The sequence below is a fragment of the Oryx dammah genome, unplaced genomic scaffold (genome assembly GCF_014754425.2).
Source record: "Oryx dammah isolate SB20612 unplaced genomic scaffold, SCBI_Odam_1.1 HiC_scaffold_26, whole genome shotgun sequence".
Classification (NCBI taxonomy): domain Eukaryota; kingdom Metazoa; phylum Chordata; class Mammalia; order Artiodactyla; family Bovidae; genus Oryx; species Oryx dammah.
The window spans coordinates 97,298,147-97,324,172 of NW_024070210.1; the positions used below are offsets into that span (position 1 = coordinate 97,298,147).

Here is a 26,026-nt window from a genome sequence, read left to right on the forward strand (position 1 = left end):
AATAAATCCATGGGGAAAGATGAAATAAGTAGTGTACATCTAAAATTCCGCACCATTAGTTGATAGACAGTGTTGTACCCTGATACGTTCTTCAAGCAAATTTGCTGGTAAACTAGGAATAAAATAATTCTTGAAAGCATCGGTGACCGTAATTCATATTATAGGTTTTGATGTAACAGTCTCACTTTCCACATAATTTGGAAACAAAATAAATAGAAATGACATGTGAACTCAAAGAATGGTAAGCTGGCTGGGTCAAACAGTTTTGACTATAATATTTCATACTGAGAGAAAATCTTAGTGAAGAGGTATATAGTAATTGAAAGACTTCTGCCTGGCCAAACTTTTGGAAATAAAAATGGTCAAAGTGCATTAGATGATAATCAATCATTTTACCTTGAAAATAATGTGAAAAGTAAGCCTTTAGAAATGTCGAGTGACCAAATGTGTGCAGAAATTAACTTTTTTTTTATTATATATCATATAATGTAGTAGTAAAGTCTGTTTGAAGTGCATGAATAAAAAGTTAGTGAAATTACAGGAGGAACAATCTATATAGCAATAATAGGTGCATTCCTTGTGCATCTGAAAGAAAAAAAAAAAAAAAGAGTTTTCACTCATTTTGGCCTAAAACTTAGTGTTCAGGTTCCCAGGATTCTGACATCAGAACCCGGATAACGCTGATTAGAACCATAGGGGCTTTACAATAAAAGCTAAAATATTGACCATATGATGGCAAAAAGTCTTATTTTGTGGTTAACTGATTCTCTTCTAGCTACTCTCTGATGAAGTTGGTGGCGCTGTAGAGGAGGACCGCCGCCTCCTGGACGAGGACCGGGACCGCTCAGCATCGTAGGGGACATGCTTGTCATAGTTCTCCATCTGAGCCTCGAGGAAGTCTCTCTGCTGCTGCCTGATGGTTTGGCTTATGAGCCCAGGCAGGGCATGGATGCTGCCAATCAAAGTCTCTAACTTCGTTTCCAGGGTAACGATCCTCTTCTCAAAGTCTTCACTTCTTTCATTTAAGTCGGAAATCATGTCATACATGATGTTCTGGGTCTAGAAAACAAGATTGAGAAGAACAGAGAGACAAAGAATGAAGGTTTAATTACACTTGCCCCGGAAGCAGACTAGCCAGCTATCAGAGCTTGAGGGCTGGTCTCCTTTGGGCAACTTGCAGTGCAACAGGGGTGTCAGCTAACTGAACATGTGACCTGGCCAAACAAATTTGGTGTGTCTGTTCAATGCCAGGACTTAGATGAGTAAGATCTTAGGAATTAATTTGATCCAGTTGCAGAAAATGGTGCTCAGGTATTGCTGGTGGTATGTCCAAGGATTTTAAGTGGTGTGTGGAAAGACAAACATGTTTTGATTTTATATTTATGTATATACTTTAAGAGCTGTTAGAAAAGTTTAGCATGTCAAATACATTTTGTAACATGTAATACTAATTAGGGCAAGGCTGATTGTTAAAAACAAGCCAATTTTAAAGGACAATACATAATAGTGCAGATGGTATTGGGATATAGCAGACATTTTGACTGGAATATGAATGAAGTTTAGGACAAACTGATTTGATCAAGTAATTTAGTAACTTAAAGCAATTAAAAAATGCCTAAATACCTTTTTGCTGCCTTATGTTCCAAATTATAGGCTCTCCTTTGGGTCAAATAGAATTTTTACAGATAACTAGCAAGAGAATAGGAGAAGGCAATGGCACCCCATTCCAGTACTCTTGCCTGGCAAATCCCATGGACGGAGGAGCCTGGGAGGCTGCAGTCCATGGGGTCGCTAGGAGTCGGACACGACTGAGTGACTTCACTTTCACTTTTCACTTTCACGCATTGGAGAAGGAAATGGCAACCCACTCCAGTGTTCTTGCCTGGAGAATCCCAGGGATGGGGGAGCCTGGTGGGCTGCTGTCCATGGGGTCGCACAGAGTCAGACACAACTGAAGTGACTTAGCAGCAGCGAGAGAATAAATGTTAGAGGAGATACTAAAGTTACCAATCCACCTTGTTAGCTATGGCTTAATAAGAACTAAGTTGTTTGAAATATGAAAATGTTTTTGGTGTCCTAGTGAATTTTGCAACTGGTTGTCCTGATCAGAGGGTGTTCATAACTGACTCCCAGTTATAGTGCTGGAAATAGGGAGACAGGAGAGAGGGAAGGAGGACTTCAGTGCTGACCAGCTCAGAACCAGAAAGGGAAGAGGTTGATCAGGAAAGGAAGGCTGGTGACATTAACCTTAGCCCACTGCAGGCTTTCCCAAGCCTCAGACCTTTATGGCTAAGCCTGCTCTCCTATCGTATTTCCCTCTATAATATATGTTCTTATCCTGTTTAACAACCTCTTAGTGATGATAAATGAACTTACTGAATAAGGAAGTTACTGTTCAGAACACAAGCAAACCTTCCTGGGTTTGGCCAGGAAGACAGTTCATTAACTCTTTGTTTACTGTACTATGTGAGACTATTCATTCAGCAAATACTAAACTCTTTATGTCATGGACAGTCCTGTAATAATAATAAGCATGGCACTAAAGAAGTAACTGAAAGACACAGCATCTTGCCTTACAGATCTATAATTTTACTTCAAGAGTACATTTATTATGTATAATAGTATATATTATAGTGAAATGATATATATTATATATATTATATATATTTTCAAATGACATCTTTTATTTTTTCATAAAAATACCCAATTTCTTTTCTCATTTGTTCTAAGAGTGATAATAAGAACCTGCTCCTTCTTTGTTCACAATGCATCCCAGTGAGAACCACGGGTATAAACATTAGTTGTTTAGCACATCTTCAGGCCTCATATATATGTGCTGCCCAGCTTAAATGAATGATACATGATCTCCTAGGAGTTCACTTCAGTTCAGTCGCTCAATCGTGTCTGACTCTTTGTGACCCCATGGACTGCAGCACACCAGGCCTCCCTTCCTGTCCATCACCAACTCCGGAGTTTACCCCACTGAGTCGGTGATGCCATCCAACCAACTCATCCTCTGTCATCCCCTTCTCCTCCTGCCTTTAATCTTTCCCAGCATCAGGAAAGATGCTAGGAGTCAGGTTTTGACTTTTCAAATGAGTCAGTTCTTTGCATGAGGTAGCCAAAGTAATGGAGTTTCAGCTTCAACATCAGTCCTTCCAGTGAACAACCAGGACTGATCTCCTTTAGGATGGACTGGTTGGATCTCCTTGAAGTCCAGGGGACTCTCCAGCACCACAGTTCAAAAGCATCAATTCTTTGGCGCTCAGCTTTCTTTATAGTCCAACTCTCACATCCATACATGACTACTGGAAAAACCATAGCCTTGACTGGATGGACCCTTGTTGGCAAAGTAATGTCTCTGCTTTTTAATATGCTGTCTAGATTGGTCATAACTTTCCTGTCAAGGAGTAAGTGTCTTTTAATTTCATGGCTTCAGTAACCATCTGCAGTGATTTTGGAGCCCCCCAAAATAAAGTCTGACACTGTTTCCCATCTATTTGCCATGAATAGATGTAAATCTTACTCCTAGGGGTAAGTCACCAAATACTTCACTTCTGTTTATAAGATATCAAATATTCCACTCCAACATACTTATACAGTATTACTGATGGACAGGGAGGCCTGGCGTGCTGCAGTCCATGGGGTTGCAAAGAGTCAGACACAACTGAGAGAATGAACTGAACTGAACTGATATACACTAAAATGAATTTAATTAACGACTCTAGGACAAATAGGTATAATTTTTGAAGAATATAATGGGGGCCTTGTAAAGGATATAGTTGTTACAGCAAACAAACAGCAGAACACAGGTCTGACTGAGAACTGCCTCTTTCAAAGCATTTATGTTAACAGGCTCAACACATACATAAATGCTGTTCTAATGCCTCCTTTAAAATTTAGAACATTGAAAGGAATGTTGTCATTGTTGAAAAATATTCATATTTTGAAGTACAGTTCACTTGAGAGGAACAGCCAAAATAAAGCAGATAAAACATTTAAATGTGATAAAAGAATTGGGGACTATTAATGTACTTTACAAAAGTAGTGTGAAGACAAAGAGATCAAGGGAGCAGGACAGAACACCTGTTGTTTAAAATAGGTAAAAAAAAGATTAATGAGTTCTATTTAGCCTTGAAAGTGAAAGTCGCTCAGTCATGTCCAACTCTTTGCAACCCCATGGACTACAGAGTCCGTGGAATTCTCCGGGCCAGAATACTGGAGTGGGTAGCCTTTCCCTTCTCCAGGGGATCATTCCAACCAGGGACTGAACTCAGGTCTCTCGCACTGCAGGTGGATTCTTTACCAGCTGAGCCAGAAGGGAAGCCCCATTTAGCCTTGAACCTCATAGTAAAACCCAAGAACTGGCTCTGCTCTCATAGGGATGAGACTAAGCTACATATAAGCATCCTAAAGGTATTGTCTCATAGCTCAATTATATTTCTAACTGAACTTCAAGTCCCTATAAGCAGCGAAGCTTTTAGAATGGGGTTGAACATGTGTAGAGGGAAAGTGCACACTAAGCAAGAGTCTTAGAAGGATTCTTCTAAGCTGGGCCGTCACGTCGGTACGGTCTGCCAGTCTGACTGGTTAAATGTCTTTGGAGAGGCCGCCTCCTGAAGCGGTACTGTTTTCTGTGCGGGGGTTAGCTCCAACAGGTGCGAATACAGGGCCGAGACCCCAAGCTCACCTTCGCCAGGTCCACCAAGGTGTTCGCCTGGTCATTCAGCTTCCTCTGCTCCATTTTTACACTTCTCAATCTAAAAGACAGAATCTGAAGTCAGAAAGTTTTTTTTTTTTTTCTTTCCTGCAACTATCATAAACCTTCCAAAGAGCATGCACAAAATTGACAAGAGCAAATAACTGCATGAATAATGCCTTGAATATTTGGGGGTAAAGTCCCAATTGGTTATGTATCTGGTACAATGAGAAGCATGCTTCCCCAACACCGCAAAAAGGAAGGGAGAGAGAGAGAGAGAGATAAGGTGTCCTTAGGACAACTATTTACCAGGGAGTCAAAGTTGAATTGAGAAAGGCTCATAAGGATTTAACCATATGAGAAAAGCCAAAACATTCCTTAAAGCCCCAGTATCGTGACAAATAGACATAGGAAGAAATATGCAAAGCAACAGGAATTTTATCAGTGCTGGCGCATGAGCACCTTCCTATGTCTACGTGACTAGATACAGGTGTTAGCCCTGTTTAGTCTGAAATGGATTGGGTTAGGTACTTGAACCTGATGAAACACAGTGATAAGTGAGATTCTCATTAGCAACAAGAACACTTTTATTCAACCAGCAGCAAGATAACTCAAAACACACAATTCTCTTCTTCTTCATTGATTGTATTTATTTCACTTGACTTTTACACTGCCACTGAATTTGAAGGGAAGCCAGACCATTTCCTTGGGAGAATTTCCCTTCATTTTTTTTATTGTAGATAAAAGTCACAGGACAATTAGAGTGTCTGACAGATGGTATCTCTTCTACTTGTAAAGTTACTTTTAGAAACTTTTAAATAACATTGAGTATATCTGATTGACAGTCATAAAACCTTTTTTTTTTTAAATTCTGAATGAGTACTTACTATGCTGCAACTTAGTGACAGTAATATTTCAACATATATTTATTCAGTGCTCATTACCTAGCAAGAAATTAAGATTTTCCAACCAGAGAAAAGCAGTCTATTGCTCTCTAAGTCAACAATTCAAAGCCATGCTCCAAGAGAAGCAGGTCTCTGAGTTACTTCGTGAAAACCCATGCTAACCTTATTACTTTGGTGACAAGTCATTTTACAAAGTATAGTGTTAATGCTGGAGCATATATTCTTGATTATTTCCCAATTTAAATGGAAGGTAATTGGCTAGAAGGGATACAAAAATTCACAGGGCAAGATTTTACTGCCAGGGAGATTTCTGTAACACGTGTTCACGATGCTCAGTGATTTTGTTCTGAAATATGGATCTTCAATATGCCACCAAATCTGTCTGTAGTGAAAAGACAACTCCTCCTGCCAGTGAGCATTTAAGTGACACCTGCTTCCGACACGATCTTTAGCAATCTCAAACAGGTTAAGGTCAGATCTTGTGATTGTGATTATGTGTTTCTTTATTAGAAGACTTGGAACTAATTTAACTGGCTCCTTTTTATGCTATTATAGTAATGGAATATGTTTTAGTCTAAAAGAAATCTACAAACACATTTAAATCTAATATGTTGTTGAGAAATGTTTCTCTAAGTACTTAAAAGGGTTGCAGTTCTTGATGTGTGCCTTTTAAAAAGAGTAAAAAAAAAAAAACAAAAAAACAAAAAAACCCAAACACAAGCAAACCAACTTCAAACAGGTGTGGGTCATTCTAGAGAAATCTATTAGAGAAAATTAACAGTGTCAGACACAGACTTTATGCTCCTTGGCCCTAACCTGACATTTAGTTTCTTTGTGTCTGAAAAGAAGAGTGTTAGATTGGGATTTTCTTTCTGAAGGGCTGGATTTATACCAATGGAGGTGTTCTACATGACTAAGTGATACTCAAGCAAGACATTAAAGAACACTAAACCAGATGGAGAGAGAGTTATTCCCTTTAATTCTCTTCCAGTTCTTGAATTATTATAAGAAAAATCTCCTGGGCTAGTCCTATCCTGTTTTTATCTCCAAACACCTGCTCTTCTCCCCCTCCCCCTCTTTTTTTTTTTAAAGAGGGAGCAGAATCTCAGCTCAGAGCTCTCTCTGCAGGCAACAGCTTGTGGCTTGAGTTCAATACCAGTGGCTTAGTTGTCAACCAATTTACCGTTACCTCTCTCTCCTTGCTGGGAGTGACATATTTTTAAATCCATTTATGACAGGGATTTATATCAAGCTTTCTTTTCAAATTTAGGGAAGTCATAGCTGAGTCGGCACATGAATGACTCGAAGTTTGGGACCACCAGATGGGAAGTCTCCAGCATCAGGTCAGGACAGCACAGTTCTGAGCTCTGCAAGCCGGCTAGCAGGGCCGGTGCTGGGCCCCTGGCTGAGGCGGGTGCTTCCCCTTCCACACAACATACTTCTCTTGGCTAATTCTATTATGCCTCTGACAGTAGAATTTTGCCCATTTTATTTTCTGCTAATCTGGAAAGCTGATGTAGAGTAGCCTTGAACTTAAATCATCTTGCCGTGTTGCCACTTAGACTGCCTGAAAAGTAAAATTGGTACAAAAAGCCTATGTAAGCTGCAGCTGCCAGAATAAAAGGTAACATGCAGATGTGTATTTTACTTCTCCCCCCACCCAAAAATAAGAATAAGAAACATATGCTGATTTCTTCCTTGTGAACTTCACTTATCACAGGAAAATATCATGATTTTGGAACACATTTCCACAGCAGCAATCAGACTACTAAAATTCACAATAGAGGGTCCGCTTGAATGCATGCAGCCGGCAGGAAATTCTGCAAATGCTGAAAGGAGCGGCTCACACAACTTACTTCCGCGCTCTATGTTTCATTTTGTTGAAATAAAAAGACAAAACAAAAGAAAAGAAACTGTAAAATATTCTGGAACAAAACAACACAGAGTGGTGTTCAGTGTGCACAGGGGGCTCGATTCGCTAGCTGGAAGGTCCTGTTAAGATTCTGCAGGATTTGGGCATATTGATCAGAGAGAAACACTATTCCATTACGTCATCACCCTTCTGCATTGCTACTGTACTCCCCCACCTGAAAGCACAAAGCTTCCTCCAGAACTAGAGTTCGGAAGGAAGAACTTGGATCAAGTTATCTTGGCCTCTTTGAAATGTGACATTCAAGTAAAATAGGAGATGTTTTTGCCTAGTGTGAATAGGATATAGTTAAATGGATACTACTCTAAACAATAGGATTACACTTTTTTTTGGAGGGGATACATCTTTTCCAAGTCAGGGTTATTGGGAAGCCTGGTTTTCTGAAAGGTGGGTAATCTAACACTCTCTGTTATAGAAATTATTGAATTTCTTGGCTTTGAGACAAGTGCATGTTAATTGATGAGTCTCTAGCTGAGACGTAAGAATAAGAAGCTGTAAAGTTGATACCAGAGAAAGTGCTAAAAGTTACAGAAACAGAATGCTTCATGGCACTAAGTGACGATCCCCAAAGACAGACAGGGTCCTAAAAAGAGGACACAGGCCTGCAGAGTTAGGCATCCATCGGAGACTAGAAAGTCCTGCGTCCAGGAGAGAGGCCATGAGGCTTGGGTAAGAGAAGGAGAGCTGAGACAGAGGAGGCTGGTAGAGGGGATAGAGCTACTGCAAAGCTCTCAGGACAAATCAGAGGAGAGCAGAGGCCAGGAGAGCTCTAGTAAATGAATGGGTACATTTTTCCTCAACTGGCAAGGTCCGATTTCCCCCACTGCTGATGGACAAGGCTGGGCAGGGAAGGCAGTGAAGGCCATGCCCGTAGGAATCGAGCCCTATGTGCTTTCCTTTATGACTTCACTCACTAAGTTCAAATGAAAGGTAATTATGCATAATTAGAATAATCTAACCACACCCAGCCCGTCTACTTTTCACAAAGTTGTAAGGACCCTCCCATCTCAAAGGAAACCCCATAGTCCCAAGACTAATTTACAAAACAATTTATCTTTGAGTTGCTTGAAGCTCATCTGCTTTAGAAGTACACACAGCTACAGAAGAAACAATGAGAAATGTCTGAAAGAGGCAGAAGAATCACGTGTGGCTTCCTCTGCCCAAAGGCAGCATGCTGAAAGACACATGATACCTATACCATGAAACCCTTCACATCAGGTCAGTACGTCTTGTTGCAATACACCAATTGCTTAGGAACAGCTTTTATACTTAGTTTCCCCAAATATTTTTTTGCCTTTTTATTATAGAAATTTTCAAACCTACAGCAAAGTTGAAAAAAATTTTACAATGGATATCCCTAAGTTGTCCCCCAACGTTTTGAGTGTGAATGTATTCTGAGCTTCAGAGGTCTATGACAAACTTTTATAAATATATAAATAACCACCATTCATATATGGCTACAGAATTATGAGGAAAATTGTCAAAGCGTTTATTTGTTTCGGTTCTATGAAAGTTTATCAATGCCATCAAAGGCAAGTGTCACATTTCATTATGTACTGGAGACACGGTACACTAGCAGGAAGGGACACTAATAGAATCCCAGAGGAGATGGGATGTGTGATTGCTGAACCCAGACACTGACCCACTGGCTCAATTCCATGTCACCTTTCATCCCAGGACACTACATCTTCTCACAAACACAAAGGTAAGTTTTCTTTTTAATAGATCCGAACAAAATAGGTTAGTATCACAACATTCAAGTACAAAGAAAGAAATCTCTGCAGTACACCATGTGCACCTCTTATATGAATGCTGAGGTTATTGTGTTGTATGGTTTGGAAAGGTATGTAGGAATGATCACTCACTCTACCAGGAAAGGTTATCAGGTGACTCTTGAGGGGGAGCTGAAAGCTTAGCATCGCTCAGGGGAGCACTCTCTTAGGTCTAAGCCTCAAGAAATCAAAATGTGCAGGTAAGCGTTCCAGGTGTAGTACCTAGCTTTAAAGCTGGCTATGACTCTAGGAAGCAAGTTCCTGCTTGTGAGCTGGCTCTCATACAATGTTCCTCTCTTTCACTTTTCCTCTTCCCCAGACTTGGGAAGAGTAATATCTTAACATTCTTTCTTTTTGTAATGTGCAAAATGCATAGCTGTGTGTGTCCCGTCAAGTCACAGAGCTGAAGCAGAAGTCACGCCACCCTGGTGCCGGTGGCAGTGAGGGAAAGGACCCGCGTGGATTGCTAAGACGGTCTCCGCATGTGCAGAACCTCCTATTTTAGAACTCGGGTTCTTGGATTCTATTTTCATTAGGGAAGGGAGCAGTTTCTGTAGAAATACATGTATGTCTATAGGCATAGACACATTCCACATTTTCGGTGTTACCTCTTTCAAAAGGGCAGTGGATGGGCAGGTGAAAAGGTAGAAGATGAATGCTTGGTGATTTTCCACAGAATGTAAGTGTGATATACATATGAATTATCTAAATAAGTAAAATGAAAACTTCAACCTCAGAACTTCCTGTCTCTGTGCTAATTAGCTCTGAGAAAATACATCTCACTTTCTAATCTGGATACCTAGTATTTACCTACCTTTCCATGATTACCCTGGTAGGCTGCATGAAAAAAACCAGTTTTCTGACCCACCAATGTGATGCATCTGCCCTTCTCCATATGGAGATGGCATTAAGAGCAAGGCTGCATGACATCACAGCTGACACCCACATAATGTACTTACAGTAACGATGCTGCCAGCCTGGGGGGAGAAAGACCTGGTGCTTTCAAATTATCATGGAAACTTACTAGATAGAGATGTGTACTTTAAAGCCTACGATGGTATAACAACAAAATGGTATGAATGACTTAAACAAATTGAGTAACAGTGGCTTGGATAAAGTCTGAATAATGACAGAAGAGTGCAAGGCCTATAGGAACTCTAAAATCAATAATGAACAAGTGGCATATAGAAAATCCCCCAAATCCTGATCAAAAACTAATTTAAAAATTCAAATATTAAATCAATTGCATGTACTACCTTCATATAAAGATATTTGGCAGTATGTTAAAAAAAAATCCAAGTAGATCATAAAATGTTAAATTTCTTTCAAGGTTTTGTACTAGATACAAACTAAACATCTTAGAGCAAACTATATGAATAAATAAATGTAAAAATAAGATTTTAACTGAAATTATTCCTTCTAATTAAAAAAAAGAACCTGAATAGACACTTTAATTAATATATTATGTAGCTATTCTCCCAAAAATAAATGATTTTTCATCATAAAATGAACTGACAAATGAAATTCTAAGAAAATTTATGGAATTATTAAAATGCCAAATAATATCTTCTGGGAACAAACATGATAATGTTCCCTTTTTCACTCTCTCATGAAAGAAGAATAAGTAGGTGCAAGAATTAAAAACCAGAGATACCAATGCAGAATGAAAGTGAAGAATGATACTTACTGATGAATAGCTTGCAAGAATTTCCGTTGATGTTTTCTGACTTTTGCATGATCGATCTTTTTTACTAGCTTTGTATTTTTGTAAATTAGCCATGTTTCCCTGAGTACATTGGCAGCTGCATTTTTCACCTGTTAGGAAAACAAACAAACACAGCTGGTGATAAGTTCCAGAGCAGAATCCTTTGCAACTTGGTTGGGGGTCTGCTCTTCAGCCTGATGATCATGGTAATCTCTAGCTCTGCTTAGTAACTCAAAACTTTTCTTGAATCTGTGCCTTTTGAAAAGTACCTATATCTGTCTGGGAACACTTACCTTGAAATATGAGGGGCTGCTGATCGTTTTTTTTTTGGGCTAACCTCCTCCTTGAGGAACCTTTCATTCACCACTTAAAGAAAAAAAAAAAAAAGAAGCAGCTACTGTTTTCTTCACCTTGTACTGCAATTGTTCTTTCCATGTTCTTCATTTCCCTGGAGAAAGGCAAGATGCCAGAAGGCCAAGGTTACCCTTGTCCTTTGCAGCTTGTTCAGCATTTCTGGCTGTGCTCTACAGGAAGGGCATGTTGCCACTGCTGAATGTACAAGGAGACCCAGTCATCCAGCTTCCCAGCGTGACTCGGCAAATGGCATGCTTGTTAGCACACTTTAATCAACTGACAGTCTATGTTGTCAAGATTTTGTTGGTAATTTAAATACACGGTGTTTCACATGGACAGGACAAACCTAAAGGATTTCACTGACCCTGCCAAAGCCTATTGCAGCTGATGGAAAGTGTGAATACTTCCTAGTGAGACTTCAATCACTTGCTTTCTTGATTCATCTTTAAAAATCCCTGCAAGTCCTCTTTCTTGTTCATAAGACAAGAACTGATGACCCAGACCTTTCAATTGTGCTAGTTATAAGCTATTTATTCTGAGGTCAATCCATTTAATTCTTTTGAATGGTAGATAAAGGATGTCTCACCAGGAGAACTGCAGGCTAAAGGAGGAGTGGGTGGAGGAAGACAACTTTTTAAAGATGAAATAATATCATTTGCAGCACCATGGGTGGGCCTAGAGATTGTCATTCTGAGTGAAATAAATCAGCCAGAGAAGCAGAAGCATCATATGGCATCCCTTATACATGAACTAAAAACACAGGATACAAATGAACTTATTTATAAAACAGACTCAGAAACTTTAAAGAACACATTTATGGTTGTCAGGGGAAAAGATCGGGGGAATGAATAGTTAGGGAGCTTGGGATGGACATGTACACACTAGATATTTAAAGCGGATAACCAATAAGGGCCAACTCTATAGCAAAGGCTCTGCTCAATGTCATGGGACAGCCTGAATTGGAGGGGAGTTTGTGGGAGAATGGATACGTGTACACGGTACACATACAATGGATGGTTGAATCCGTTTGCAGTCCACCTGAAATTATCTTAACATTGTTAATTGGCTATACTGCAATAGGAAATAAAAAGTTTTTTTTTTTTTTTTTTAAAGGCAGTGTCGTGGGGAAAGACAGAACAATGAACTGGGCTTCAGAAACAGATTTTAAGTCCTTGGCTTTGGACCAACCAAGTCAGGTCAAGGAGGTTAGCTAACATTGTAGAACTTGAGTTTTCTCTAACATGAGAAGGTTAAAGAGAATTACTGCCAGTATTTTTCAGCACTTAGAATTACAATGAGAGAATATTATAATTTACCAAAACTATGGCCCAAGTAGGCATATGTATTTTTCCACTTTAGCAGAGAAAGTATCAGCCTTGGTGGCTGATGGTGAATCCTTTTTCTTAGTGCTGAAATGCTTTCTTTTTGAGTGAAACTGTATTGCTAGAACCCACTTTATGAAAATGGCTGCTATCTTAAGGCTGTTTTTAGTTGTGACTTCCTTTGGATATTCATTAGACTCTGCACAGGGAACATTCTCCAACCAACAGAAAAATGCCTGTAACATGGGATGCGAACACCTGCAGTGTATCTAAGTGACGTCACCACCCCCCACAGTGAAGTGAAAAGGTGCTCCTGTTAATGCTTGGATCTTCACTCTTATGCAAACACATTTCTCTTCCTCCCAGAGGTAGGAGTCTGTTCAGAAGGCTCTTCCATCTGACCCTGACATCCTTTGTAAAGGTAAGAAATTGAATATAGTGTAAGTTGCTCAGGTTGGAGGACCCGACTTTTAATTTTTATTTGGAGTATAGTTGATTAGCAATAATGTGTTAGTTACAGGTGTACAGCAAAGTGATTCAGTTGTACCCATACAAGTATCCATTATTTTTCAAATTATTTTCCCATTTATTTTGTTAAAGAATATTGAACAGAATTTCCCATGCTATAGAGTAGGCCCTGGTTGGTGTATTTATTTGAAACACAGCTCTGTATACATGACAATCCTAAATTCCCAGTCTATCCCTCCTCATCCACTCTTTCTCCTTGATCACCATAAGTTCATTCTGTGTGTTCCTGTTTTGTAAATAAGTTCATTTGTATCATTTTTTTTTAAGATTCTGCATATAAGCAATATCATACATTTGTCTGATTTACTTCACTTAGTATGATAATCTCCAGGTCCATCCATGGAGTGCTGCAAATGGCATTATTTCATTCTTTTTATGGCGAGTAATATCCCATTGTATATATGTACCATTCGTTTGTTGCTGGACATTGAGGTTGCTTCCACATCTTGGCTATTGTAAACAATGAACACTGGGTGCACGTATCCTTTTGAATCATGGTTTTCTCTCGATATAAAACCAGGAGTGGAATTGTTGGATCGTATGTAGCTCTGTTTTTAGTTTTGAAAGGAACTTCCAGACTGGTTATACCAATTTACATTCCCATCAACAGGCTAGGAGGGCTTCCTTTTCTGCACACTCTCTCTAGTATTTATTGTTTGGAGACTCTTTGATGATGGCCATTCTGACTGGTGTGAGATGACACCTCATTGTAGTTTTCATTTGCATTTCTCTAATACTTAGTGATGTCGAGCATCTTTTCATGTTTATCTTGGCCATCTGTATGTCTTCCATGGAGAAATATCTATTTAGGTCTTTTGCTCATTTTTTTTTGGTTTGATTGTTTGTTTTTGATATAGAGACACATGAGCTGTTTGTAAATGTTGTTAAAGAATATTATCATTTCATTATTTCACATGGAGCTGTCCAGTTTCCTGGCACCACTACTGAAGAGACTGTCTATTTTCCATTGTATAGTCTTGCTTCCTTTGTTATAGATTAACTGACCACAGAGGTGTGGGTTTATTTCTGGGCCTTCTATCCTGTTCCATTGATCTATATTTCTGTTTTGATGACTTCAGCTTTGTAGGAGGACCTTTTTTTTAAAGAGTGGAGAGGGAAGTGACTGACCAGCACTGCCTGGGGTTGGGACAGGCCCTTCCCCACTTAGCAAGGAGAAGGGCTGTTTACTGGCGGTCTCAGCTCTCTGAGCAGCTGTACTGCCTGGAAGACTGGCAAGGGATCTGATATATCCTTCCTTCCTGGTTTTATCAGCTCAAGACACAGAATAAGAACCTAGAACACAGACTGGTGAGGCAGCGAGAAAACTAGGTAAGCAGTATTGAGAAAAAACATGGCAGTTGAACATAGGAGTGTTTGGAACAGAACATAGCAACTGATTTTGGTTTGGATTCCTCATCTACAAAGAGCAAATGTCAAATCGGTTAAGTCCATAAAATTTTCAAAAATGATCCAATGCTCATCCTTAATGTATTTTAAAACATTTTTTTGGGATGGTAGAAGAATGACTAGAGGGGCAAGTTATAGTTGAGAGTTCTGACAAAACATCTGCTCCTTGGAAGGAAAGCTATGACAAACCTAGACAGCATATTAAAAATCAGAGACATCACTTTGCTGACAAAGGCCTGTATAGTCAAAGCTACGGTTTTCCCAGTAGTCATGTACGGATGTGAGAGCTGGACCATGAAGAAGGCTGAATGCCAAACAATCGATGCTTTCAAACTTATGGTGTTGTAGAAGACTCTTGAGAGTCACTTGGACAGCAAGGAGACCAAGCTAGTCAATTCTAAAGGAAATCAACCCTGAATACTCATTGGAAGGACTGATGCTGAAGCTCCAATACTTTGGCCACCTGATACGAAGAGCCAACTCACTGGAAAAGACCCTGATTCTGGGAAAGATTGATGGCAGGAGAAGGGGGTGACAGAGGATGAGATGGTTGGATGGCATCATGGACTCAATGGACAGAGACAGTGAAGGACAGGGAAGCCTGGCATGCTGTAGTCCATGGGGTTGCAAAGAGTCGGGCACAACTCAGTGGCTGAACAACAACAAAGAAATTTATGCTACTAAAAGTATTGGGGTACCCAAAAAGTTCAGGTTTTTCTGTAAGATGTTATAGAAAAACCCAAATGAACTTTTTGGCCAACCCAATAGTAATAGTCACCAGATGACTCCAACCCACTTCACAGGTATAAAGGACATGACATATTACTTTATAATTACTGATGAATCAGCAACATATTAAAGTCATAGGTATTAAGGTAAAATATATTTTTAAGTGAAACAATACTTTATAAACCACAAAACCTCTTATAGCTGATTGACTTTTAACTGAATATCTGCTTTGTTCAATCCTACAAGATACAGAGAGCATTACATAACAGGCTACTTTGCTTATAGATTTCTTTTGATTTTTACTACTTTTTTTTTCAACTTATATATTTCTGTCTTTTTCTCTTTTTCTTCCTCTTGCTTCTTCCTTCAGGGGCTTTTATGAGTGTCTTCCAAAATTCAAGGGAAAGGAACATAATCTGCTTTAGGAAGCAGGAAGGCTTCTTAACTTTCATTCCGATAATTACAGTAAACTGTTGCTCCATATACTATAGGTGATACCTCCAGGATGCCCATGGAGAAACAAAGGTCATTAAGTCTGTGCAACTTAGCAGGACGTGTGCTCTCTGCCCCTGCAGCAGCAGAGATGGATGTGCTTAGGGCACCAACCTTTCTCACCAGCCTGGTTCTTCTTTAGACCAGGTACCTGGGGCAGGGTGAATGGAACAGGGCAAGGGCTCCATGCATTTGTATTTCAACCCACCAGGATATGTAGCCAAGCATGATATAAAAGCTATCCAAAGTAAATCCTCTCGAATTTCTGTTCACTTGTTGAGAGACCCGCAAGAGACACAATTAGATAACTGCATAATAGTGTTCTTATTATGGATCTGATTGAGAATTCTTAACAGGACTGGAAACACCCACTGTGGACATTAATATGTATAATTATCCTTCATGGTACATCTAGCGACTCGAAAAATTATGTCTGGGCTCTCAGAATTGCTTGTTTTCAAGTTTCTTTCCAAAACTTAAGTAACCAGAGGGCCAAACGCCAAGATTTCCTCTTGGTTCAGACCTGAATGTACAGTAATAGTGATATATTTCCCAAAGCTTTAGCACAGTAAACAAACTGTCTCTGTAAGGTGACTTGCTAGATACCTGGTAAATAGCTAGTCCTGTCTCACTAAGCTTACTGATAAGTTATCGCTATTACGCTTTCTTTTTGAAATTCTTAGACTATTCTGGTTACATGGGCCACTGGTTATTTTTGAATTGCAGTGTGTCGTGTAAATGGTTGTAACCACACAGGACAGTCCTCTGAATGTTAGTGCCCAGTGAATTGGGTGTTCTACTTTCAAACATTGCATTTTGTGTGGTGAATGTAGTCCCACAGAGATAAGATTTCTGTATAAAATTGTTCCTCAAACTTTGTGCATGGGGAATACTTTTTCATGGAAATAGTTAAGATACACAGTGGAAGACTTGGAAGGTTACATTTTTTTCCTGCAAGAGTAATCTATCTTTTAACATTCACATTGCTTTTTCTTTAGATTCATATTAAGATTTCAGAATGTTGTGACCATTATTACTCCTGTTGCCCATTAGAAAACTTTGGTGTAGTGTTTCAGGGAATGGTTGTAGTTTTCTCTAGCAATAAGGAGCACCCTTGAATTTGTCTTTTGAATCTGTCATGTTAGTAACTATGTGTGGCTTTTAGGTCCTTCTTCATTAAAAATTATAAATGGGCCCACTTAAAAATTCCATAAATAATTAAATGGAAAGGAATCAATTCCATTCATTGAAAACTATGACAAATGACATTCATTGATAACTATATAAAATAATGCAGAGAGGACCACAAAAAGGTTATTATTTTCATATATTGTATTGAGTATAGTAATGGAATGGCTCTCATAAACTGGAAATTTATGTTTGATTCTAATGCCATCTTAACATTTGCTCTTGTAAGTGACATTTAGCCTATAAAAAAAGATCTGTCAGCAAGCCTGCTTGAGTGTCTTTTTCAGACCTATTAAAGACTCTGGTCACAAGAAATATTACAAAGTAGCTTCACTTTTAAGAAATAGTAGTGAGATAATAGAATTAAAGCACCATAAACATGATGTGTGTGTGCACTTAGTCACTCAGTTGTGTCTGACTCTTTGAGACCCCATGGACAGTAGCCCGCCAGGCTCAACTGTCTGTGGGGATTGGCAAGAACGCTGGAGTGGGTTACCATGCCCTCTTCCGGGGCACCTTCCCAACCCAGGGATCAAACTCAGGTCTCCTGCATTTCGGGCAGATTCTTTACTGTCTGAGCCATCAGGGAAGCCCAATAAGCATGATGCAGAATATGAATTTTGAAAGTAGAACAGTACTTCTTACTGAAAAAGCTTTCTACAAACGATATGACTCTGAATTCAACATTGTTGTGGTTTAGTCTCTAAGTTGTGTCTGACTCTTTTGTGACCCCACGGACTGGAGTCTACCAGGCTCCTATGTCCATGGGATTTCCCAGGCGAGAATACTGGAGTGGGCTGCCATTTCCTTCTCCATAATTCAACACCATCGATAAGGAATTTATCAAATGTATATAAGAACTTACAACAGGAAAGCACTAACATCAGGAAACTTGGTCAGTTTGGGGAAATCAGTCCTAGTTTTTAAAACTAAAGGAAGATCACTTAGCTCTCAGATCTAGATCCTTAAAGGGGACCCAAGGGCAACATTAGTGAGAACACAATTTTTTTTTTTTTGCCAAGCAGGAAGAGACACAACTTTCATCTGATTTGCTGAAAGAAGAGTATTATGAAAGTTTAAAACTCTCTGATCCCTGGAATATAGCAGTTAATTCAGAACCCCAACAATATTAGACTTATATGGTCTATTTTTATACTTGAGTAAATACCAAGGTTTCCCAATTATTTCCTGACTGACCTAAAGTTAGGAAAAGTTTAGTCTCCATGTGAAAAAATGGAACTGACTTCAAGAATGCTTTCACTTTAACCATGTCATTTCAGCTTCAGATGTCAAAGTAAAACTATTATTGTCCAACAGTGATAGCAAACAAGAGCTCCGGACAAGACGGCAGAGTAGAAGGATCTGCACTTACTTCCTCTCACAAAAACACCAAAATCACAACTAACTGCTGAACTACCATCATTAAAAAAGGACTAGAAGGTTCTAGTCCAAAAAAGACATGCTCCTTCCAAAGGAAGAAGCCACAACGAAATGGCAGGAGGGGCGCATTGGTGATTCAGTCCAGTCCCATACCCCACAGGTAGGCAACCCTCACATTGAAGAATAATTACAGCACAGGATTCTCTCCCTCTGTTCTCCCACAGGAGTGAAGGTCTGAACCCACGTAGGGCTCCCCAGGCTAGGGGACTGGCATCAGGAGGAGACCCCAGAGCATGTATAACTAAATCACTTTGCTATATACCTGAAACTATAATGACATTGCAAATCAACTAAATCCCAATATAAAATGATTTAAAACAAAGAAAGAAAAAACATGACTCTTCCCTTTAGAGATACAGGGGTGGTAACTTACTCTTTTTGTCAGCTGAGTGTCCATCATGAAGTTGTGCACGTGCTTTTCTGCTTTGGTAAGTTCTAGCTTCCTTGCTACCACAGCTACCACCAGGGCTGTGCAACCAGCACCCTGAAAAGCAGGAGAGAAGAGAAAACCCCGAGAGTTACTATTTTTGGTCTCAGCCTCATTAAATAATGTTTTGTACTATGTACATGACTACCTAGAGATAAAAAGTAAACTGTAGTAATCGCTGTCTTCCATCAATATGACAGAAACTGCATGACCGATAAACATAAGTAACATGCCTTTAGACTGATGTTAAAAAAATGCAAAATAGGTGAGCTAAGAACTAAAGCATGATGTTCGTATTGAACGTATTTTAATTATATGAAATGAACGGTAAAACACCAACTTGCTGAATTTTCAGACTTAAAAACAGAGCAAATCAGTTATACTTAAAGACAGAGCAAAACAGAAATATAAATCAGTGACTTAGCATAAATTCACAGAAAGGAAATAAGAATTATTCTCTAAAAAGTAAAATTCTATAATCTGTCAAGAAAAAACCAGCAGGTCTTCAGGATGGTCAACTGTGAAAGGTCAGGAATGGAAAAAGATGCCACTGTATCCACAGCTTCAAACTGGTCCACGCACAGAACAGAAAGGATCGCATTAAGATCTGAACCTGGACAACACACGTACAGGAAATGCTAAAGGTCAGGGATAACCACCTTACTGCTCCAGACGTTTACAAGCATGAAGAAAGGCACGTGCTACCTTTATTTTGAAAAAGTCAACAGTGGTCCCTTCTCTAAGTTATAGGCTATCGTACTGACCTCTTAGGAGAAGTGTGATACTGCCATGCCCCAGAGATGAAAGCCCTGCTGCTCTGGGGTCAAGGTGCATGCATTCCAAGTTGTGAGGCACGAGGTCTTGGTGATTCAAAGACCAATGATTACATTCCGGGTCAGGAGGCAAAGCTGGGGCACTATGGGAGGGCCCAGGCTAGGAAGTCCTGCTCCAGACAGAGCCTCAACCTTGGGAGAACTACAGAGAGGTGAGACTACCTAGCTGTCTAGGTACAGAGACAAAGTGAGCCACAGAAGAGGGGCACAAACAGTGAGACTTTATGGTACGTGGGGATCTTGCAACAGACTGGAATCCTTTTAAACTAGTTTTAAATGGCATCCCCTTTATGTTAGCTAAGATGATAGGATGCTCACTGAATAGCCCTCCAAAAGAATCTCAAATCCCCACAAGGAAACCTGGTTTTCTTCATTCCCAATAGGTCTAAAAATCACTAGTTTTAATAGCAACTCTGTAGCCCCTTAAAACTGTGGTCTATATCTTAAATATTTAAGTTTAAGGGATTGGTTATTACTTACAGCATTTTCATATTATAAAAATAATAAAATCTTATTCCTATAATATCTAAAGACTATAAAATTTAGACAGGTAAGTTAAAAACTTGTATATGTAGCTTGCTTCTAATTTTATTTTTTAAAAAGGAATTCATATTTGGAAAGCAAAGAAGCCCAACCGTGAAAAGAGCTTCTCTCTCAATGGCTGGAATACCAGTAAGTTAATTTATTCTTTGTGCTTTCCTTAACAGTCCACATTATTTATATTGAATACATATTACTTATATAAACAAATGCTCACATTTAAAGTGACAAAGTTTGTAGTTTAAGAAAGCATTTAACCTAACCTTTACCTATCTTTATTAACCTTAAAAAATTCAACCTAGAAAAATGATCTTTCTTCATAATTCATACTTATGTTTTATTATGTAATTAATTATAGAATCACTTTATTTGAATTAATAAGTGTAGCTTAGCCATTCAACTACTAACCAAAGAAGGAATTTTTTATCTTACTGGAGAGGAAAAGAAAATACATTGTTTTGTATTGCCACAGTCTGATAATTACAAATATATAGAGATGGTCTTACTAATAGGGTAATGCTGATTAAATACAGTATTTCCAGAGGGTTTAAATACCTCCTTCCACCAAGCTCTGTGGAGAAATCAGTATCCTCAGAAATGAAGTGATACTGATCATATCTTCAGAGAAAGAGGTCAGAGGTTTTCAGACCTACCTGGTTTAACCTTCTGATTTTAGAGATGAGGCAATTAAGGCAGAGTAAGTGATTATTCAATTATGGACTCTGACTACCATTGGTATATTTTCCACCCTTTACCCCGTCTCATAATACCTTTATCCATATGTAAGATCATATATATTCTTATATGTGATCATTTCCATATCCATGACACAATATAGAGCACTGTATTTCTAAGCAAAACTTTAGCTTATTATAAACTCTTAAAGTATGAATGTTTAAAAACTGAGCACTATGGTTAGTTACCAACATAAGGCAAAACATTATTCTTATTGTTTGAGTGGCAACTTTAAGTCAAGTTATCTTGTGATTAGAATCTTTTAAAGGGCTCTGTGTGATTCCAACATAGAGTCACTGCTTTAAGTGAAGGAGGATATGGAGAGAAAATGGCAAGCTGCATCAACTACTCTCTATTTTAAACACAAGATAAAGATTTTGACTTGAGTCATTTCACTTACTTATGAAGACTTTCAGGAAATGATAAACAAGGATCATAAAGGCAGAGGGTAGAGAGGACAGGGTCAGTAATGTCTGAGTTGGGTTGTTAGCTATGTTGATATTTTGGGCCATGGGTAAAACTGAAGTAGCTCAGTCGTGCCTGACGCTTCTCGGCACCATGGACTGTAGCCCACCACACTCCTCTGTCCATGGGATTTTCCATGCAAGAATACTGGAGAGAGTTGCAATTTCCTCCTCCAGGGAATCTTCCCCACCCAGGGATCAAACCCAGGTCTCCCACATTGCAGGGCCTTTAGGGCCTTATAGGGCCCTAAGCTTTAACTCTCTCAGTATTGACTCTCTCCTCAGCTCACATGGGCCATGTGTTCAGTTCAGTTCAGTTCAGTCTCTCAGTCGGGTCCGACTCTTTGTGACCCCATGAATCGCAAGTCCATCACCAACTCCCAGAGTTCACTCAGACTCACGTCCATCGAGTCCGTGATGCCATCCAGCCATCTCATCCTCTGTCGCCCCCTTTTCCTCCTGCCCCCAATCCCTCCCAGCATCAGAGTCTTTTCCAGTGAGTCAACTCTTCACATGAGGTGGCCAAAGTACTGGAGTTTCAGCTTTAGCATCATTCCCTCCAAAGAAATCCTAGGGCTGATCTTCAGAATGGACTGGTTGGATCTCCTTGCAGTCCAAGGGACTCTCAAGAGTCTTCTCCAACACCACAGTTCAAAAGCATCAATTCTTCGGTGCTCAGCTTTCTTCACAGTCCAACTCTCACATCCATACATGACTACTGGAAAAACCATAGCCTTGTCTAGACAGGCCATGTGTGGACTATGAAATAAAGTGATTTTAGAGCTGCATACTAATGAAGGAAAAGAATGGCCTTTTGAAGTATCTAAACCTATTTTGTTACCACAAAATCTAAATAAGTTATAGTAAGAGAGGTTAGCCTGAATCAATGGAAGGAAGCAGTAACCACTCAGGCTAGCCATCAGTACCTCCCCATGGCATGAGAACATTCGCTTGACAAGTACAGGATCACCTGTTGCATGTCTGCTCCAAGGCACTCATCAATCATGAGCAATGAGAAAGTCAAGAGCAGGAATGGCTTTTTAATAAACAGTGAATATAAAAATAGGAGGGGCTTCGACCACTAGAGAGACAGCTATAAATGGCAGTTGGCACTATATGCTGAACATCGTTCTCTGGTGGCAGGAGGCCACTGGTGCGATTCTTCTGGAAAGAAATCAAGATCCCAACAGGAGTGGAAAATCACTGGTATCAAGTGCATTTGGAAGTTGATTTTTATTTGTGTTTATTCTTGAGCTCTGCCTTTTCCTGCTGCTGGCCCATTTCTTGCTGAGTATTCTCTAGCTCACCAAAATTTTGTGTATTACAATTAGTATGTTTGTTGCAAAGTGCAGAAGCAAGGGAATCTGACAGTTAAGTAATTAGTGAAACTACTGCTTATATCCCTCACTCCATGATCACACTTGTACCCTTTTAATTATACCCCAAAAGCCACTTAGAAACCGTTTTTTCCAAAGACTTTAGCTCCTTATATGTAAGTCTTATACCTTCCAAGTTCTTAATAAATCATAACATGTTTTGATATGTATAGAATTGGATTTCAAAAAAGTGACTTTTACAATTATGCAAACAGAAGCTGGCTCATCCCTGAAAGTTTTCTAGGTTCAAAGTAAGTTCCTGCTAACACATTAATGATTATAGTAATTTAAGAAATGATGTGATATTGTCCACTCAGTATCTACTTCCTGAGCTATTCTGTTTCATAAAGTGAATAAGAATGAATGTAAATATGCTTTTACAACATTCTTTCCAAATCTTGCCATGATCACAATGGATATAGAAACAGTTGGGACTAACATATGTTACTCTCTGAAATTAAAATCCCTGCATGCCTTTAACAAGATGAGTCATAGTTCTTTCACCAAAGTCAGAAAATGTATCCTGGTTACTTTTCTTCCATTTCATTTGTGCTATTAAGAAAAAACTAAGCAAGTAACTAACCTGCCACTTCAAGATACTCAGAAAACTAATATGTGTGTGTGTGTGTATATAAGTATTAATGATCATTATGCTAGATTAAAGAGAGCAGACAAAAGACAATCAGAAAACATAAGCTATAGTTGAATTCCAACACCTGGAGAGTCTTAGATGCTGCCAAATTAAAATGAAGTTTCTGTACAGGAAAGGAAACCACGAAAAAAGATAACCCAAAGAATCGGAGAAGATACTTGTAAATGACACAACCAAAAAGGGTTTAAACTCCAAAATATCCAAAATATACAAAGAGCTCATACAACTCAATAGCAAAAAAGCAACCCAATTGGAAAATGGGCAGAAGACCTAAATAGACATTTCTCTAAAGAAGACATATAGATAGCTAATTGGCACATGAAAAGATGCTCAACATCGCTAATTATTAGAGAAACACAACCCAAAATTACAAGCTATCACCTCACACCAATCAAAATGGCCATCATCAAAAAGTCTACAAACAATAAATGCTGGAGACACTGTGGAGAAAAGAGAACCGTCCTATGCTGATGGTGGGAAGCTAATTTGGTACAGCCATTATGGAAAATAGTATGGAGGTTTCTCAGAAAATTAAAAATAGAGCTACCACACGATCCAGCAATTCCACTCCTGAGTATGTATACAGGCAAAGCTATAATTTGAAAAGATATATGCAGCCCTCTTTTCATAGCAGTATTATTCACAATAGCTAGGCCATGAAAGCAACCTAAATGTCCATCAGCAGATGAATGGATAAAGAAAATGTGGAGTATACACACAATGGAAAACTACTCAGCTATAAAAAGAATGAAGAAATGCATTTGCAGCAACATGGATGGACCTAGAGGTTATTAAAATAAGGGAAGTTAGAAACAGAAAGACAAATACCATATGATATCATTTATATGTGGAGTCTAAAATGTGGCACGCTTGAACCTCTCTAGAAAACAGAGAGAGACTCGCAGACAAAGAGAACAAGGGAGGGTTGGGAAGGGAAAAGGATGGACTGGGAATTTGGGGTTAGTATATGCAAACTATTCTATATACTATGGATAAATAACAAGGTCCTACGGTATAGCACAGGGTGCTATATGCAATCTCCTGGGATAAACCATAATGGAAAAGAGTGTAAAAAAGAATATACACAGGTATATATGTAACTGAGTCATTTTGCTGTGCAGCAGAAGTTAACACAATGTTGTCGATCATTCATGTTATAAATACAGCAATAACTAAAATGTAGTGCCTTTCTCTGCTGTATTCTTCTCTAACATAGCACATACATTGGGAGCCACGTCAATCCCTAGAATGTAAGGGAAGTTCAAGTAGCTTATTTTCCCCAAGATCATTTATCACATAGTTCAAAAAATTCAGAGATATGACATATTTTTATGTTAGATCACTAGTGATGCTCATCCTACAAATATACTTCTAAAATCATGTTGAAATACCACTTTGGGATCAAGCTTTAATAACTTAATATATAAGACTATGGAAATGGAAATTCCTTTAACAGCACACTGGGAAAAGGTTTTGATTCTTTCCTTATTGAAAAAGGCATCTGCCAAATATTCAACATAATAATAATGAAATTTATAATGTGGAGGGTAGTTCCAGAATACTCACCACCACAGAGAATGACTGCAAAAATTTGCTAATGTTCAAATGATTCCACTGTTAAATTATCCTTCTGTCTTACAATAGCTCCTAAAAGGTCAAGCTTCAGTTTTATAGCTGACTGATGGACTATCACTAATAAAAATTTGTTAACATACAGTTATTTTGAAAAAAATCATATTTTCTACCAAAAATACTCCTAAATTAATGAAATAGCTGAAAGATTACTTTCATTTTAAAATATTAACTTTTCCTTTAAAGGGAAATTGAAAACATTGCCCATTTTCCTGTCCCTGGAGTTGACTGACTCAATACCCTAGAACAATAAATATATTTTCAATGCACTTTTCTGACACAATTATTTTTTCATAAAAATGCATAAAGCAAGCATTCAGCTTTAGTATTATATCCCACTGGAGTTTTACAAGATCTCTTTAGGTCATGAAAATAAACAATATTCAAAATAACTTTGAAGACAAATTCCCTCTATTAAAATGCCCCTGCCTCTGAGTATCTTCAAATACAGTTGGCCCTTGAACAAAGAGCGGGCTGGGGACACAAACCCTCCTTGCAGTTGAAAATTGAGTATAACTTATAGTATAAATTATAGTGTGCCCTCTACTCACAAATTCAATCAACCACAGATTGTGTAGTACTGTGGTATTTACTACCTTAAAATATCTGCATATAAGTGGACCCATGCAGTTCAAATCCATGTTGTTCAAGGATGAACTGTATTGTTGATAGGAGGGTAGAGGTCAGTTAAAATGTCCTCGTCCTAAGGAAGCAAGGAGAAGGTATGTGTGTGCTTTTTGAGTTCAGTGGTAAAACCTGGTTTAGGAACCCCAACTCTCCTTTAGACTGATTTACTTGTTCAGCTCCTCCTTGTGCTTCAGTGGCTGGAAAGAAGGAAGTGGTGCATAAACCTGGTCATCAACAATGAGTCATCTCTGAGTTTAAATCTCCTTCTT

General features: G+C 38.8%; 1 protein-coding gene and 1 long non-coding RNA gene across 2 annotated transcripts in view; one reads left to right on the plus strand and one right to left on the minus strand.

Annotated features, from left to right (window-relative positions):
- Nucleotides 1-449: 449 nt before the first annotated feature.
- LOC120852643 (small conductance calcium-activated potassium channel protein 2-like) overlaps nt 450-26,026 on the minus strand; it is a 169,903-nt gene continuing 144,326 nt past the window's right edge. Inside the window, exons 6-9 of the mRNA XM_040225980.1 lie at nt 18,845-18,955; nt 10,994-11,121; nt 4,691-4,760; nt 450-1,059 (exon numbers count right to left, since the gene is read on the minus strand). Coding sequence (XP_040081914.1) covers nt 772-1,059; nt 4,691-4,760; nt 10,994-11,121; nt 18,845-18,955 — 597 coding nt within the window. The 3' untranslated portion in view covers nt 450-771. The remainder of the gene's footprint in view (nt 1,060-4,690; nt 4,761-10,993; nt 11,122-18,844; nt 18,956-26,026) is intronic.
- LOC120852644 lies at nt 12,462-20,369 on the plus strand. The gene is made up of 2 exons (XR_005718603.1): nt 12,462-13,108; nt 20,335-20,369. It is a non-coding gene; the product is annotated as an uncharacterized LOC120852644 (long non-coding RNA).